The sequence below is a fragment of the Manacus candei genome, unplaced genomic scaffold (assembly GCF_025592945.1).
Source record: "Manacus candei isolate 608988 ecotype Guabito, Panama unplaced genomic scaffold, ASM2559294v1 h1tg000025l, whole genome shotgun sequence".
Classification (NCBI taxonomy): Eukaryota; Metazoa; Chordata; class Aves; order Passeriformes; family Pipridae; genus Manacus; species Manacus candei.
Genome location: NW_026138073.1, coordinates 11497530 through 11514763, shown reverse-complemented (window position 1 = coordinate 11514763; position 17234 = coordinate 11497530). Strand labels below are relative to the sequence as shown.

General features: G+C 50.6%; 1 protein-coding gene across 1 annotated transcript; it reads right to left on the bottom strand.

Annotated features, from left to right (window-relative positions):
- Positions 1 to 486: 486 nt before the first annotated feature.
- MCM2 (minichromosome maintenance complex component 2) lies at positions 487 to 13234 on the bottom strand. Its single transcript, XM_051788911.1, has 16 exons — positions 13157 to 13234; positions 12422 to 12612; positions 11653 to 11828; positions 10737 to 11000; positions 9499 to 9718; positions 9025 to 9232; positions 8187 to 8321; positions 7805 to 7996; positions 6641 to 6734; positions 5863 to 6113; positions 5484 to 5610; positions 5152 to 5264; positions 4773 to 5015; positions 3800 to 3982; positions 2428 to 2583; positions 487 to 1551 (listed from the first exon to the last, which is right to left on the bottom strand). The coding sequence occupies exons 1-16, from the start codon at positions 13160 to 13162 to the stop codon at positions 1441 to 1443; spliced, it is 2670 nt and encodes an 889-aa protein (XP_051644871.1). The 5' UTR covers positions 13163 to 13234; the 3' UTR covers positions 487 to 1440.
- Positions 13235 to 17234: the final 4000 nt, after the last annotated feature.

Below are 17234 nucleotides of genomic sequence, written 5' to 3'. Positions count from 1 at the left end.
TAGCCAGCTGAGAAATTCCCTCGAGCTCAGGCTGGAGGCTGGAGATGCCTTACGGTCCAGCAGCTCTGGCCAGGCAAAGCACATTCGCTGCAGACCTCAGCTGCACCTTGCCAGACTGGAATCCAAGTGGCAGCCAAGACATGAGATCAAGGCTGTCTAACCCAAGTGTGCATACAGAAGGGAGGTGGGAAATACATACTGTTATAGGATAGTCTGTATCTTGGGATACAGACATAAGACAGGAAAAGAGACACTGTAGGCAGGCCTTTGGTGGGAAAGGCAACGTTCATGACACTGTCCTGTGGGCAACTGTCTCCTGGGCACTGTCAGTTCCTACTAACTTGAAGCACAAATATGGGATGTGTCTGTACCCAAACCCAATTCCACAAACTGCAGAACAGCTGTTCCACCATGCAAGTTGCTTGTTTATACTTTTGCTTTCCCCCTTGGCTGCAGGAGTTCCCAAAAGAGAAGGAAACACAGAAGTATTGAAAAAAATTTATTTAAAACACATACAGCAAGAAAATTGCATAAGAATACTGAGCCCATCCTGTCCTCCCTGAAAACATCCAGCTCAGGGCTCCTCCTCCATTGTTACGCCCAAAACCATCACTATGGGTTCTTCACCCTTAAGAAACAGGTGTGAGAGAGGGTGGTTTAGGTGCCAAAGGTAGCACTTTGATCCAGCATAAATTGACATCTGCTGACACCTGCACAGAGATAACACCCAGTCAGGCAAGGGAAGCCTCTTTGCTGGGGCTTCTGGACATTCCCCAGCACGTACAGAAGGAGTTTTCACTGCCCACACAGATCACCACTAATATCAGAAATAGTTACGCTTTGCTTCAGTTCTCATCTTCCTCTGCCTCCCCACTCCTCCCCTGCAGAAACCAAGCACAAGGTCAGCCCATGTGGGCACCTGGGGAAATGTCAAGTGTCAGGCACAAGGGCCTGGAGCAGAGAGGCTAGCTGGTTCATGGAGAGTTGAAAGCAGTCTCAATTATCACCCATCAGGCTGTACAGTTGCCAGAGATGGGAACAGAGAATCCCTGAGGGTGCTTGTAATCCAAGGGGTGTGGATAATGCTTTTCAAATGCTCCCACTCGGTCCCTCCTGTAGAGGAGCCCGTAACAACTAGTGACAAACAAACAGCAAACATGCCATGTATACGGCCAGCAATTCTCTCCCTGCTGTGCTTAGCTACAAGGCAAAATAGTGAACCAAGTTGCTAAACAGACTTGACTGGGCATTTAACTACTTAATTCTGTTCTATTTACAAGGTCTTCAGCAGCTCAGCACTCTCTTAATCCATAAGGCACAAAGCAAGCAAGAGAATGTGCAGTCTAGTCCCTCCGGCTCAGGATCTCCGTAGCATTCCTGGAAGGCTGGAAGACAGAGGTCTCATCTCACAGAAGCACGTGGCAGACTCTGCTGCCAGCCTCAAAACTGCTGGACAATCAGCTTCCGCTTCACATCCCGGCTGAACCTGTTCATCTTGAACACTTCACTGTCAAAGAAGGCTGAGAGGTTGTGGATGTTGATCTGACGAGCCTGGGAGGGGGAGGAGGAGGGAGGGGAGAGGTAAATGTTTATTTAATAAAAATAAGAACCATGTGGTTTTCCATAGCAAAGGCTGCATAAAATTTGACAGTCAGCAATCTCTGCTCTGCTCAGCAGGAACCAGAACTGCAGTAGCAGGGGAGACTGCAGGTCAGGAGGAAGAAGCATTGGCAGAGCTGAGCTGAGCAAAGAAAAGATGCTGGCTCAGCATCTGCCTGCTCTCAGCTCGTCCTTTTACTCCCACTATAGCTAGAATGTAACTCCTATCCAAAAGTGCCCCCAGTACCTCACCCAGCGTAAGAGTTTTGCAAGAGATCCCTGACTGGGGGTGGTCACACCAGCAGCACCAAGCTGTGGTTTTGGAAGTAGGTACTCTGCACATTCCACGCAAGGAACAGAAAAGCAGCAACCCAGGAGTCAAATACTGCTTTAGTGCCAAGCAAGGTCAATACTTTGCACAGAAAGGCCGAGTCAGGAGTGCAGTCTTTGGACCGGGATAAGGATGCATTAAGGAGAAGGTGAGCAAGCCCCAGGAGGGATTGGAAAATTCATACAGAGATTTTTCTGCTTTTTGCTTCTTCAAATGCAGATGCCAGGGAACTTGAGTTGTCATTCACCTGCAAAGCACCATGCTGCAGGATTTATCACTCCAACTCCAAAGTTTTACAAGGGTGTATGAGAACAGAGGGGGAAGAATATGGTGCTTCCAGACAAGAGAGGATGCTGGGTTAAATTGATCAACACCAGTCTTTTTTTTGATATCACAATGCAGGAAAAGAAGTAACAAGTCTGAGAGCACCTCTGGTTCTGAGGCTGCAGAGAGAGATCATGAACCAACCCCAGAGGCAGCTTGTTATATGCCCGTACCTTGTCCACCAGGTCCTTCTCTGGGACCTCTATGGTGTCTTGCTGGGCTCCATAGCGGTTTCTCTGGTACATCACTTGCTCTGCAACCAGCTGCTTCAGGATGAACAGCAGCAGCTCATTGTTGTCTCTCTTGAATGAAAGGTAGCGGGAGAATGTCTGGGAGGAAGGATGAGGTGAGCCATGAGGACCAGGAACAGAGTGATGCACTGCAGTCTCCCATGCCCAACGCCAACCAACCCCCTCCTCCCACAGAGCACAAGGGGAACCAAATGACACTGCTGTCACCTGTGCCCTTAGTGTTTCTCAAGTGACATTGGCCTTGACAAGGTGGCATGTGCAGGTGGCAGCTCTCCGACAGCCACAACACTCCTCTGCTGACTGCTCTTATTTCCATCTGAAATCTCTGGGGGCACGCTGGTGCCTCTTGGGGGCCAGAAGTGCACTGCTGTGGAGGTGTGCTGCCCACAGGGACACAGCTGTGGGAGGGCTGGTCCTGAGGAAAGCACAGAGCAGCTTCCCTTAACCCAGACTGCCCTGGGTCTCCCCAGCAGACGCTCACACTTGGCTGGTTGTTTGCGGCCAAAGAGAGAGGCCACGAGTCGTCCAGACAGAGGGCAGACACTCAACAGTGGATAAATGCCAGGCTGTGGCCAGCCAAGAGCTGTTCAGAGCCAGGCCCTGCTACTCAGAGAAAAGGGCAGACTGCACACTAAACCACAGTGAGTGCTGCCCCGTGGCTAAATGTCCCCTGAGGACCCTACTAAAATGTGCAGAAACCAAGTGCCTGCTCAGCTCAATCACCTGATGGCAGCAGCAGTGGGAGCCCTGTGCCAAAATATCAGGGAAGGTGTAAAAAAAGAAGATATACGGCAGTGCTTTCAATACAGAGGTTCGGGGTACACTTCCTTCTCAGGCCCAACAAAAACATTGCCCCACCTGAGTCTAATGACCAGCAGTAATGGAACAGTGCCTTGTTTGGGGTCCCTCAGAGGCACCCAGCTTGAGCTGTTATTTTGTTATTGCACCATGATGAAATTATTTTAAGGATCCAGACATCTGAGACTCTGCTATGGGAAACCTGGGATTGAGCTGCTAAGGAAACCTTATGTGAGTGTGTGAGTGTGGGGTGTGTAGCTGCAAAGGGGCCTCGGTCCCAGCTTAGGTGGTGCAAGTGTGACTGCCAGAGTGGCTCCTGGATGGTCAGGCTTGACACTCCGGACCCACAGTACTCTGTTTACACGGACTCAGCACCTGGCTCTATGGGACAGAGCATGGAAAAGCCTCTTCCCACAGCCAGGGCAGTGCAAGGAGGCTGCACTTGAACCTGGGGGTCTGGGGTGCAGCTCCAGCACCTGGCTCAGCTGGTGCCCACCTTGCGCATGCTCCGCATGACGCTGAACTTCTGCGTGTCGATGAAGCTCTCCAGCATCACCCGGATGGCCATGTTGACATCGTCCTCCACCACGTAGTCCCGCAGGTGCATGCGGGCGTGAGCCTCGGCCATGCGGATCATGGACTCGATGTGCCGCACCGTGATGGGGATGCTGCCGGTCGCCTGAGGGCAGAGAGAAGGAGGCAACACCTTACTGGAGGATACAAGACACAGGGCAAGACAGGTGGCTTCTGGCCCAGGATCCCACTCCTTTCACACTGCAGGAAGCTGCTCTGGGCCTCTGACAGGGACTCAGGCTAAGGAGGCTCTGCCACCTGCTGGCACAGCCACAGAGCCTGGCACAGACTATTCATCTGAATTCAGCACAGTGCAAGGGGGTGCTGTGGGGTCACTCTTTGCCACTGTTTGGGGCCTTTCCAGGATCAGCAAACCAGTTTTCTCCAGCAACTTTTTGGAGGAATGAAGGAAACAAAAATCCAATTAAAAAAGAAAAGCTATAGTTTTCCCAAGCTCCAAAAATCTCCCTCTGACCTCAACAAATTTCTCTCTTCCACTTGAAAAGCATGAAATGAGCCTGAGAGATCCCACAGACAAAAGAGAAGGGCATTTCTACAGAGAATGGCTCCCTTTAAAGTAGCATATGGGTTTGAGTGAATGCAAATGTCTCCTGTGGGCCTGCCAGACTGGGTGACAACAAGAGGACTTCGCCATGGCAGGCACTATACATGTGTCCAGCTCATCAGTCCACACATCACCAACAGGCGAGACTCTGCATTTAGATGAAGAATCATCTGTTCAGCAGACACTGCAGGATCTGCCTGTCTCTCACAAAACAGTGGCACAGACTTTTGTGATGGGAAAGGCAAGAATGTGTCAACATATGCTGGAGCAGTCTCAGGCTGATTTGCAGACTAGATACATGTTTCTTCCCCCCTTTCCTCAGTATTCTCACCATGGACTCCTTTCTGAGGTCACTGTACATCCTGGCCACCTTGTCCTGGTCCATCTGGTTGAGTTTGGGGTGGACTTTCTCTTTGGCATAGATGATGTATTTCCTCAGGATCTCTTGAGGAATGGGTTCAACCCCGTACGTGTTGGGAAGAATGACCTCATCAGCGTCCCCATTCACTGCCTCCTTGCTACCCGGGTGGTGCTTGACGTGGCTGCCAACAACGAACCGGGCAAGCATTTCATCCTACAAGAGAGGAGTAGACTAACAGACACTGAACACACTCACTGGACAGAAAAACCTCAACGGGCAACTGCAGCTGAGCATCCCAACAGCAGCACTGCAAGCCCAGCCAAGCTCAGATTCACAGCACAGCCTGTACCTGCACAGGGTCCACTGTGTCTCTCACCACGCACAGGATATCGAATCGAGAGATGATGGGCTCTGTCAGGTCCACGTTCTCTGAGAATGTTAATGACGGGTCGTATCGCCCACCTGGAGCACAGAGACAACCCAAGTCAAACACGGGCACCAAGGCTGAAGCTCTGGAGCAAGCACAGACCTTCAGCACTTTACTCAAGACTCTACTGCTCACTTGATCACTGCTCCAGATGGAAGGAATCACACAGAGGGAAGGGAAGCTCTGCCACAGTTCTCGTGACCGTGGATTGACGCCGGAAGCCTGATACAGTCCTGTAGACTCTCAGCACTTACCTATGGGATTGGCAGCAGCAATGACAGTGCAGCGAGCTTGCAAGGACGTGACAATGCCTGCTTTGGAGATGGAAATGCTTTGCTGTTCCATGGCTTCGTGGATGCTGGTCCTGTCCTGATCATTCATCTGCAGGAAAGCAAGAGTGACTCAGAGTGAATCTGTGTCTACACCCCTTTGCCCAACACACCAAGGGGAATCAGCTCCCGGTGCTCTGAACAGGCAGCAAACTGCACTATGGACCAGCAAGGGCCTGAGCAAACTGCAGGAACCTTGGTCAGCTGGGTGATGTCCCCGGGACTTACGCTGTGTCCTCACTGCAGAGGTTATATCTGGTGCCTTCACAACTAATCCCTCCCAGAGAGAGGAAGCTGGGCTCACCTTGTCGAATTCATCGATCAGGCAGACACCTCTGTCAGCCAGCACGAGGGCTCCTGCCTCCAAAGTCCACTCCTTGCTGACTGGGTGCCGCTGGACATAGGCTGTGAGGCCCACGGCAGAAGCACCCTGGCCAGTGGTGAAAATTGCTCTGCTCGAGGCCTTCTCTATGTATTTAAGAAACTGGGATTTCGCAGTACCGGGGTCTCCACACAGAAGCACATTGATGTCACCACGGACTTTGTGTTTGCCACCTACAAAAGCCATGGGAAAGCCATGTTGGCAGCTGAGTGCATGGTTTGACAGCAACCCTGCCCTGAGCACCACAATGCTGAAGGGAGGGCAACCAGCAGGCAGGACAACCAGTTTACAGAGAAGTTGAGGGAAAAGGAAAGTCAGCTTTGCAGGTGGTCACGTTTGTAAAACAGACTTTCTAACCCTGCTCCCTGCTGAATACATCCTTCTCGGAAGATTATAACAGATCAGGGTGCCAAAAGGTCTAACCTCTGAAGGGGCAAACATGATGCCCCCTAGAGGAGGGGTAAAAACTTGCCCAAGTTTGCAGCAGGAGCTATTTTCAGTCCTACTATTTCTACTGTCACAACAGAGTTTTCAGTGTGATAAAAGCAGCCATTTCAATCGCAGATATCCCTCATCTGCTACCTTGTCTGACACCAAGCCATTCAGACAACTGTAATCACTCCCATTGCAACAGCACAGACAAACTCAGATCCATCTGCCCTCCCCTGAGTGAGGCTCGAGTGGTACAGGTGACACTCACCTGGATTTTTGGGCTCTCCACCAAAGAGAGCCAAAGCCAAGCCCCTCTTGATATCTTCATGTCCATAAATAGATGGAGCAATGCTGGCAAAAATCTGAAAGGAAAGCCAGATGAGTTGTCCATTTCCCATTCTGGGCAGAATCTTGCATGAAAATCGGCAAGGTGCCACATCTAAAGCCACTCTTAAAGTACTGCTGTCTCCAAAGAGTATTTTATTATCCAAGGTGTGTGGGCTTTTTCAAAGGACCCACCCAGTGTCCCCTAAAGGAGCTTCACAAAAATGGTGCTGTTGGAGCATGGCAGATTATTTAGTCTGGTGCTGGAAGCTGCTGCCACTGCCTCCACAACCCTGTTGTACACAACACACATCACAGTGGCTTTTATCAGCTGCTGTAAAGCTGGAGACCTTGATCAGAGGCTTACTCACTGCACATGATAGTAGTTGAATGGGCTATGCCACACATGAATTGTCATCATGGTCAGATACTAAGGAAAACTGGCTTATTTTCTCAAGAGTATTCTGAAAATAACCAAGTGCTGGAGAATACTCATGTCAAAACAGTCCTGGCTCAACTGAAGCTTCTGCATCCACTACAACAGCTGTTACTATAAGAACAGCACATCTAAGGCAACAGAACAAAGTCTCCCATTACAGAGTTTAAACCTGACCCAAATAAGGTTGAACATGCACCAATCCAGGAGCTTTGTTCTTTCAAGTATTGGGTTCAGGCCTTAGCATACAGATGAAACAAAGCTAAGATCTCTACCAGAGCTTAAAGTAAGTAATAACACTCTCTTAGGGGGATTGGAGATGCAGTCATTGGCCTCTCAAAATACTTCCCCTGCTTTGCTTTCAAGATACAGGGAGAGAAAACTGATCAGATACAAGCAGTGTGAGTGTCTCTCTCCCATCTTCCAGTCCTGTTGGGATGTAGAAGGCTCAGAGAAGGAAGCGGAGAAACAGAAAATTTGACCTCCAAAAGTACAAAGAAACTTTCTTATTTAGTTCCATCCTATAACTGACTCTCATCGACAGCTGTCTGAGAGCTACAGAAGACCATTCAGAGGGAACTGGGATTTCTAAAGATTCCTTTAACCATTGTTTGGCCAGCTGACACAGCAAGCTGTCAAAAGGAAAAGAAGGGATCTCTGAAGCTGACCCACCTTCTCCCCAATTTGCTCGTCCTTGGACAGACCCACGATCACTTTCACGTCTTCATCAGTCAGTTCTCCAACAGCCAGCTTGTTGTCCTTCTTGGCAATGTGGTTGGCCAGGATCACAGTGGCAAACACTGGGAACCCATTGGCAGTGTTCAAGGAGCCATCATAGTTGTTGTGGTAGATCCCTGTGAGCTCCTGGGAAGCAGGAAACGCTGTGTCAGTGCCTGCACAATATAACGCAGCCCCTTCTCCATTTTAAGATAAGTGGCTGCCCAAATGCATCCAAGGACAATCCCTCCTCACATCCCCACAGATGTTCCGGTGATGTCACTGTCAGAATTTAAAAGTGCTCTGTGCTCACCCCACACTTGAACAATGTACTCACAATCTCATCCCCTGGCCTGCAACTGTCCACCAGATCAGCGAGGAGAATGGCATCCTTGGAGCGGGGTAGCCTGCCAGCAGCTACCTTCCCAGGGCTCTCCTGGATCTTGATGCGCTGATAGTTCTGATAGACCGTCTGCAGAACAGAACAGAAGTTACCCAGCAGGTCTGGCAGCCATCAGCACAGCTGATGCTTTTCACCTCACCAGAGAACGTCCATTCAAAGACTTACTATACTTTGGTTAGAAAACTAAGGGCATGGGAGGATGGGGGTTGTGAGGAGCAATTCCAGGATACAACAGACAACAGTGGGGATGGGAAAGCACTTTGCCGCATCTCACCGCAGTGTTTCAGCCTCCACAGTGTTTGTCCACCCAAATGCTGGACCAGTTCCTGGGAGGAGAATGCTTCACTGGTGATGGTTAAAGGTGTCAAAGCAAAGAATGGCAGTCAGAAGCTCTACATTAATGATTTTGCTACTGTCTTCTGGTTTCCTAAGCTGACAGTTCAGGACACACTGACCTAACTTAGGAAGGAGGAGAGCTGGGCAGTCTGTGTCTGCATTTCTAAAATATGGATAAGTCACTGTGTACCACAGAGATGACTGTGGCAAAAGATTCAATCCAAACACAATGTGACAGTAACTTACTTTTGGCTGCTAAACTGAGTACATTCAGGTCAAGACCTCAAATAGACAAGAGCTATCTTCACAGACCCCTGGATACAGCAGCAGACCCCTCTCTCTACACCAAGCTGTTCAAAGGGTGGGAACCAAGGCAGGGCTGGGAGGAACAGGCAGTGAAGCAGGACAAGCAGCAAGCAAGCACATCATCTCTTACCTCTTCCATGTTGATTTCAAAGGGGCCAAGAGACTGACACTCTGGACAGGAACCAGGTTTCACCTCCTGGTTCTGGGACTGGAAAAAGGGTCCCAGGATGAAGCGGCACTTGCTGCAGTTGTATTTGACCATGCTGAGCTGAGGCAGGACCCCTGTGCAACTTGTCACCACCCCGCTGGTCCGGATCAACTGATTCAGGTGCAGTTGCCTGAGGAAAGAGAGGACACTGATGCCCTGGATGCAGGGCACAGAAGGCAAAACACCCTACAGAAATACTCTTGCTACAAAGCACAAGTTTTCTACCAATGTTTGTGTTTTATCTTGGAAGTTCATCCTTAATATGACTTTTTTCCTGTGATAACTTCAGTCATCCTGTCAGATTTGCCCAGAGGTTTAGCTCACAGGTGAGCCCTCTCAAGCCCCTCAAAGCCTGCTGCAGGCCCCACAGCCACTGCTGGTAATTCTGCTGCTTACCTGAGTGACCGCAGCTCTTCCACCAGAGGGAGGTGGGAGATGCGGACATGGATCTCCTGAGCAATACGATCATATTTGGGGTACATGGCCAACACCACTTCCTTGGCTGCCTCATCAAAGATCTTCAGCATTTCTGCTGGGGCCTCAGGCAGAAAGTAGGCAAGGACATGTTCCTGGGCTGCCAGATCCTCGTAGTTCACCACCAGACTCTCTCTGTTCTCTTAAGAAAAAGATGGGGTGAATTATAATTTCTGCCTGCTCACTCAAGGAGTTTGCAAAGGACAGCCAGAACAGACAAGCCTGTATCCTGCAGGCTGCAATGTCTGCACCTTCCCTGAAAAATGTTTCAAAGTCAACAATTTGAAAATGGGTGGAAAACTCTTTCAAACTGATTTCTCTAAAAAATTCTTCATCAGTACCAAGCTTGTGATTGTTTCTCTCTAGTTCTGCACAGATACTTCCCAGGCTCAATGTTCCTGAGATTCAAACGCCTCAGCCCGACACACAACTCTCTCAGAGATCTCCAGGAAACCAAAGCTAATAGGAGAGACATTATGTGTGCTGAATGGCTGGCAAAAAACCTCCTGTGTCTTATGTTCATAGAAAGGGATGAGACAAATGCCTTTTATTTCCTAGCTGTATAAAACTGATCCTGTTCCATGGCTCAAGCTTCTGCTCAATATAAAGAAGAAATACAACAAGTACAGTTACATGAGCTGTTCCTAGATGTGACAATTTCTGCTTTTAAAATTAATCAATGACAGCTTTAATGACTGCTTCTTCTGGCAGTGCCTAGTCAGAATACAAGGCTGCAACACTGACATGGTTTCCAAAGTCACAAGCTCTATTTGTGTCCCCTTGCTGGATAATCCACTCTCCAGTGTGAGAAAGTTAGTGGCGCAGACAGCAAGCAATTGTTGTCTCTTTCAGATCACAAACTTGCAGACCACTGTCTGCTGCCCCACATATTCTTTTGCTAGCATTTCTACAATATGAATATTAATGAGCAGCAGATGCCAGGGGCCTTCTAATTAGTCAGCCAGAATCAAAGAAGATAGTAGACATGTTTCCATTATTCATTTATCTCCATCAGCATGAGACTTTCTTAAAGTGCTGACTCGATGTCTGGAACAAAGAAGGCAGGCAGAAAAAAAAAATCCACCTCTGGACTGAATGGCCACAAAGTACTGTGACCCACATAAAGAGGAGACAGAGAGCCTCTAATCACCCAGCCCTACCTTTGCACATGTCACTGATCCTCTCCTTGAAGACATTGTGCCCATGGTCATCCACATGAGTCTTCAGGAAGTTCTTGAAGCGGTGGTAGATCTCAAGGCGGGGAGCTGCCATGGAAACCCACTCCCGCACTGAATGTCCTTTCATGTCTTCCAGGTTCTCAATGCTCTCAATCATGTCCTCATCCTCCTCTTCCATGCCTTCGGCAGCCCGTTCTGCCAGCCGCCTCTTCCGCGAGGGACGGTCTTCATCTTCATCATCACTGTCTAAGGGTTGGGAGGAAAAACTGTTGAAGAGCTGGGATTCCATTCCCACTCTTTGGGTTAGTCACAGTCAGATTACATGGGCTGTGGAAGCAAATAGGTCAGAGCCTGGGATACAAACCAAGAGACATCCCGGGCCCAGCCTAAATCCAGTTCTATTCTGGCTCCTACATCTTCCACAACACAGCTAAAGACTTTAGGAGTGTGAATAGTTAGATTTGTATGCACAAGCAAACATTCACGTCCATTACTGCACTGAATGGACAGAAACAGAAACACAAGAGACAGGCTTCTAAGTGCATCAAAGGCCCCCCCATTCAGCCCACAAAAGTCTCTACAGGAACAACAACAGCAAGAAACCCTATAGCATATACTTGGTAGAATCCCAACCCTTTGATATTGGCCCAGGATCCTGACTTAGTTTCAGTGGTAACACAGACGAACACACCAAATGAGTTCCTAGGAAGCCCAAATGAAAGGGATCATGCACTGGTGAATCCAGCCAAGCCCACAGCCAGTGATTTCACAGGGAACCCAAATACACCAGAGCTCTAGAGACCTCCCTGCAAACCTGAGGGTGAGAGTCCACCCAGACCAGGTAACAGTCAACCACAGGAGGATCAGCAGCCCCCCTGGTACAGCTCATTCCACCTACCGTAGAGCAGCCCCCTCCTCATGCGGCCCATGCCCTGCTCCAGCTCCCGGTCCCGCTGCCTCATCACTCGCTCTGCAGCCTCCCGCTGGCTGGCAGTCAGCTCCTCCACGTCCTCATCATCCAGGGCCAGGCCCTCTGCCTCGTACACATCCAGCTCGGGGATGGGGCGGTAGTCCCTAGGACACACACAGAGCTTGGAATCAGGCCAGGAAAGCCCTTCTCCAGCCCTTCTCTGGCTCCTGCTGGGCAGGTGTCAGGACAGTTGGTCTGCAGCAAGACAAAAGTGTTAAGCAGGAAGGCACTTCACAATGGACAATGTCCTGCAGCAAAGGGCTCCAGCAGCACTGATACAAATGCCAAGGCTCCAGAATCATGGTTAGGAATGCCAGCATTCAAGCTTTTGTAAAGTTCCTCAGCTTGTCCACAGGCCTGGCAGTAAAAAAAGCATCAAAATTTATGCCTGCAAGAGTAAAGAACTGGGGTGAATGCACATCATGCATCCGGGGAGATCCTGGTTTACCCACTCTGGACCATGATGACACTTTGCTCCCAGTTTTGCTCAGTTCTCCCAGGACTCAAACGACAACATGCCCCGACCTCTGCTCACTGTGCAGCAGCTCTTCAGCCCTCTCACCCCACCTATGAGCACAAAGAGGGACCCCACCACGGCTGAGAGACCCCTCCACGTCGCTGGCTGCACTGACGGTGCCCAGCACCCCATCCACGGACACAACCCTCGGCAGAAGCTGGCTCCAACCGCTTTCCTTACCTTTCCATCCCTTCCCCGATGAGCTCTTCCCCTTCTTCCTCCTCCTCTTCGGGGAGGCCCCCGGTGCCCAGGAGCCCTTCGGACTCATCCTCGAAGGGGGGCAGGTCCCGGCCGGGGCTGGACGTGAAGGCATCGCCGCGGCGGGAGCTCCGCACGGGGCTGGTCACCGCCGTCTGCGACTCGGAGGAGTCCTGCGAGGGCGGGAGGGAAGGGGTGAGGCCGGGGTGCCCGGGGCCGCGGGGGGATCAGTGCTTTCGGGGGGGCGGCGGTCAGAAAGGGGGCACGGATCACCGGTGAGTAATAATAATAATTAACTCTCCTCGCAAATGACAATGGAAACACATGGCGGGGATGGGGGGGGGGGTGTAAATCCATCCTCCGAACCCAGCGCAGCCGGAGCGGAGGGGAAGGGTCCGATCCTGTCCCGGCCTGGCTCTCCTCTTCGGCGCAGGCCACGGGGGAAACTTCCGTCGGCGTTTCGGGTGTCCGCCTCCGAGAGCGCCTCCATTATCCCCCCAACACCACCACCCCCCCCCCGAAATCCTCACTGGACCCCGCACGACCGCAGCGCCAAGTCTCCCCGAGGAGGACCTGGGGCTCACACCCCAACTTCATGGCTCCCCAGTCCCAGTCCCAGTCCCAGTCCCAGTCCCAGACCCAGTCCCAGACCCAGTCCCAGACCCAGTCCCAGACCCAGACCCAGTCCCAGACCCAGACCCAGTCCCGGCCACTCACCGCCATCTCCGCCGCTTCCTGCCCGGCCGCAATCCGCGCGAAAACCGGCCCACGTGGTCAAAAGCGCGCGAAACCTCATGAATAATAAATAGGCCGGATGTTTGGCCCCGCCCCCTTGCCAATATGGATGACGCGGGGCGGGAGTGGGAGGGAGTCTGGGACGTCCCCAGTTACTCCCGGCCGAGGGGTCTCAGGCACCTGGTGAGCGGCAGCGGCAAAATGGCAAATATTTGGGCATTTCCCTCTGGGCTCGAGCGGTCTCTTCCTATCGGGAACCCCAGTCACGGGAGAGATCCCACTGGGAACTCCCGTTCTCGTGTCTGCCTCTTTAGCAGCTATAATCAAGTCTGGCTTGACCGGGTTTGCCACTGACCCTGCTGAATCACCTTTGTTCTGATTCTGACAAAAACTGTAAGAGGTGAGAAGAAGGTTCTGGCTTTTTTTTTGTTGTTGTTGTTTTTGTTTTGTGTGTGAGCCTGTATGTGATAACAGTCAAGGGGAGCTAATTGGAGCCATTCTGGAGAACATACACATCTGTCTCCCCAGCTGTTCTGTGCAGCAAGCAATGCCATTTGGGAGAGCAACTGAAGAAGAGCACCTGTCACATAGAAACTGGAAAAGGAATTTAGAGAGACAAGACAAACAACGGGCTGATGTTTGGCAGGGAGGTGACGTGCTTCCATTCCAGGCCACAGGCTCTTGCATAACAGCAGGTGGTTTGGATTTTGGAGACCTGCATTCTCTGAAGGGTTTCTCACCACTATTTAGTATCAGGCTATTTCTGCTCTTGGCTGCACTTGAGTGTGGGACAGCGACCATGAAACAGGAGACACCAGAAGCAAAAGTGACTGAAGAGGCAGCTGACAATCTGAAATGGCTCTTCCACGAGCCCAGCTGAATGACTCAGACTGGCACTAATATAGCAAAGCAGGAGCATCATGATATAAATAGGAAAGGGTGGCTCAGCCTCTTCTCTGTGACACATGACGTGGAGTTGGCTGGTGCTCAGAGTGAAACAGGCACAGAGACCCCCCCAAAATGCTTCCACTTGTAGGATACTGAAGACCACCATGGTCTTGATGATCTCAGAAATCACAGAATTACAGAACCATGAAGTTTGGAAAAGATCCCCATGATCATTGAGTCCAACCATTAACCCAACCCTGCCAAGTCCACCGCTAAACTATGTCTCTAAGCACCATATCTACACATTTTTTGAACACTTTCAGGGACAGTGATTCCACTACCTCCTTGGGGTGCCTGTTCAATGCTTGAGCACCCTTCCAGTGAAGAATCTTTTCCTAATATCCAAAATTTTCCAACCTTAACGATTCTATGATTCCACACCTTGAGGGAAGGCAGCCCAGGACCTGGGTAAGGTGTTGCTGTCTGACAAGGCCCAGGTGACACACTGTGATGAAGTGGTGTCACCACAGGGTGCCACTGTCTCTCCAGGCACTGAACAGCTGGATGGACAGACAGCTATTCTGTTGTCCTTCCCAGAAGACCACACACCACGCCCATGTTTTCACTGCTCTGTGTGCCAGCTACAAGTGGTCCTGTGCTTGAGCTGGGGCACTCAGTCTCTCTGAAAAGAACTGAGCTTGGGCAGATAAAACCATCCCCAAAATCAGGCTGCTGCCATGCATGGGACAGGGTTCCTTCTGCTGCACTAGAGACGATGCACTGGGACATGTGAGAGGGCTCAGATGCAGACAGGGCCCAGGCTGCTCACGGGGGTGACCTCAGCTGAGCACCAAACTCCTGAATATCAATGATGCCACTAGGATTTTGCAGACTGGTGGCTTCTTACACCACAAGAGGAGCCCTGAGGACTGAATTCCCCTTGAAAAGATGGGCAGAGACACAGGAGTGCAGCCAAGATGGTATCCTGTGGTGCAAATTTATGCCCAATACTAGAAATCAGTAGGTTGGTAGAGCAGCTCTGAAACAAGACAGGCACATCTGTCCCTGCACCTGAACAGTAGAGCAGTTTTAGATGAGAAGTAATATCCTGTCCAGGAGACTGATATAATAAAAGCTGGAAGAGTACTGAAGAGAGATAAAATGTCCCAGAAGAGGGGAATTTGGTGATGATACGAGGGTGTAATGCTGTCCTGGAAACCACGTCTGCACCTTCCGCCTCTGACGCCTGCAAGTCAGGTGAGAGCAGGTGTCAGCAGACTGCAGCAGGTACAGCACCAAGTGCCAGCTTTCCTTGGGGCCCTCAAGGTTATACCAAGGCTGCTGAGTATCACCCCTTGTCCTGCTTCAGCCTGGCAACACCAAGTGACACAGCAAGGACAGAGGGAGTCAGCCCTGCCATCTTTATGCCCTGGTCAGGGGAGATGACGTAGAGACTGAAAGGACATGGAGCAGTCCTTGGCAGTGGGAAGAGTAGAGTTATGTTTGCACACACCATGTTGAGGCTGAAAGGCAAGACTTGTTAATACAAAGGAACCATAAGTGTGGATCCCCCACCTCCTCTGTTTCACATAAGTAGTGAGGAAGGCAGGAGCTAAAGTGTCACGGTCCTTGCAGTGGCACCCAGCAGTCTTCTGTCCAAGGAAAAGCTTTTGGATCTGGTGTCCCAAGTGCTGGGCTCTAGCCTCAGAGTGAATCAGATGGAAAAAGCAGGTGGATTGGAAAGCAAAATCTCTCCTTCTGACACAGCTATGTGGGAGGTAACACTTCAATTAGTTAGTGCCTGAGGCTACAAGCAAGAAGACATGGATTTCACTTGTCTCTGTTACCAAGGCACTTTTTAGGCAGAAGCACCCCACCTCTCTTTAAACAGAAGTGTCCCTTCTATAACACAGAGATCAGAAGCCTTCGAGCTTGGATCCATAAATAGAACATGTCAAAATATTGCAACATATCATTAACCTGAACAACACTGTGAGATGAGACAAGCTAAGAACTGGCTTCTCCAGATGTCATTCCAAAGGCATGACACCAGCATGAAAACCTGTTTCCACTCAGTGGAAAATCAGAGGAATAGGGCTGAGGCAGGTATCACAGTCTCTGAGTACATCCCTTCCATGAGGCTTGCTGAGGTGTAGCTGGAAAATTTAACCTGAGAAGAGGTATCAAGCAGATTTAAGCTGAGAAAGATGTGTGTGGAGGTGGGCCTGGAAGCCTCTGTGTGTGCTGTTGGCTAGAGCAGGGCATGCAAAGTTGACCAACATAGGGATCTTCTGAAAAGGTTTAAACTCTGTACAACAAATTTCAGCTTCCCATAGAAGCAATCCCTGCAGCCACAGGTGAGCCACGGGTAGAAGAAAACAATGCCAGAGTGTATCCTCCAGTCCTTGAAGTGACTCAGATAACAATAATTCTCCCTGAAACTCTGTTCCCTGTCAGACAGCTGTTACGGCTGAGAGTAACGTGCTGGTGGTTAGCTGGTTATTTCCTTTAATTTCCTTTATAAATCTTGGCTCATTTATCACAGTTACTTCCTTGTTCACAATACTTAAACGTCTGTTTCCTCGGCATTTGCACCTTCAATTCCCGCTAATTACTGATTGTATTTTCCTTTAGCAGTTTTTGTCCCAGCCATGCCGAGTTACTTCAGTCAGCTTTAAACTTCCCTTAAAAGCCAAGCTCCCGGGTTGTTAATCATTCTCCTCTGCAGGGACTTATTATCGGATCTCCCTGAATGATTAACTCCTCTGGCTTGCACCTGCAGAATTCCTGCACAGATGTATCATGTTTTCACACACACACAGAAGTGTGTGGCGGTGGGAGCGCTCACCGTTGGGTGGGATGTTGGGCTGTGCAGGCTGGCCTGGGAGGTGGGATCGGGCTGTAAATAACAGATCTGATTCCAACCCCGCCGTCACCTGGGGACCCGCGGGCGGGGACAGGGCCCCTTAAACAGCGGCGGGAAGCGCCCCTTAGTCCCGCCTCTCGCCTCTTCCCATTGGCTCTCGCCTCTATTTCTCTCGTCCTTTTTGGCCTCTGATTGGCCCTTCTGGCGCGCTCTCGGGGATCGTCTCTCAATTGTCGCGTCCGGTTCGACCGACTAGCTCTTCTTGGCGGTCACGTCTCCGCCCGGTCCCTGCGCGCCGCACTCGGC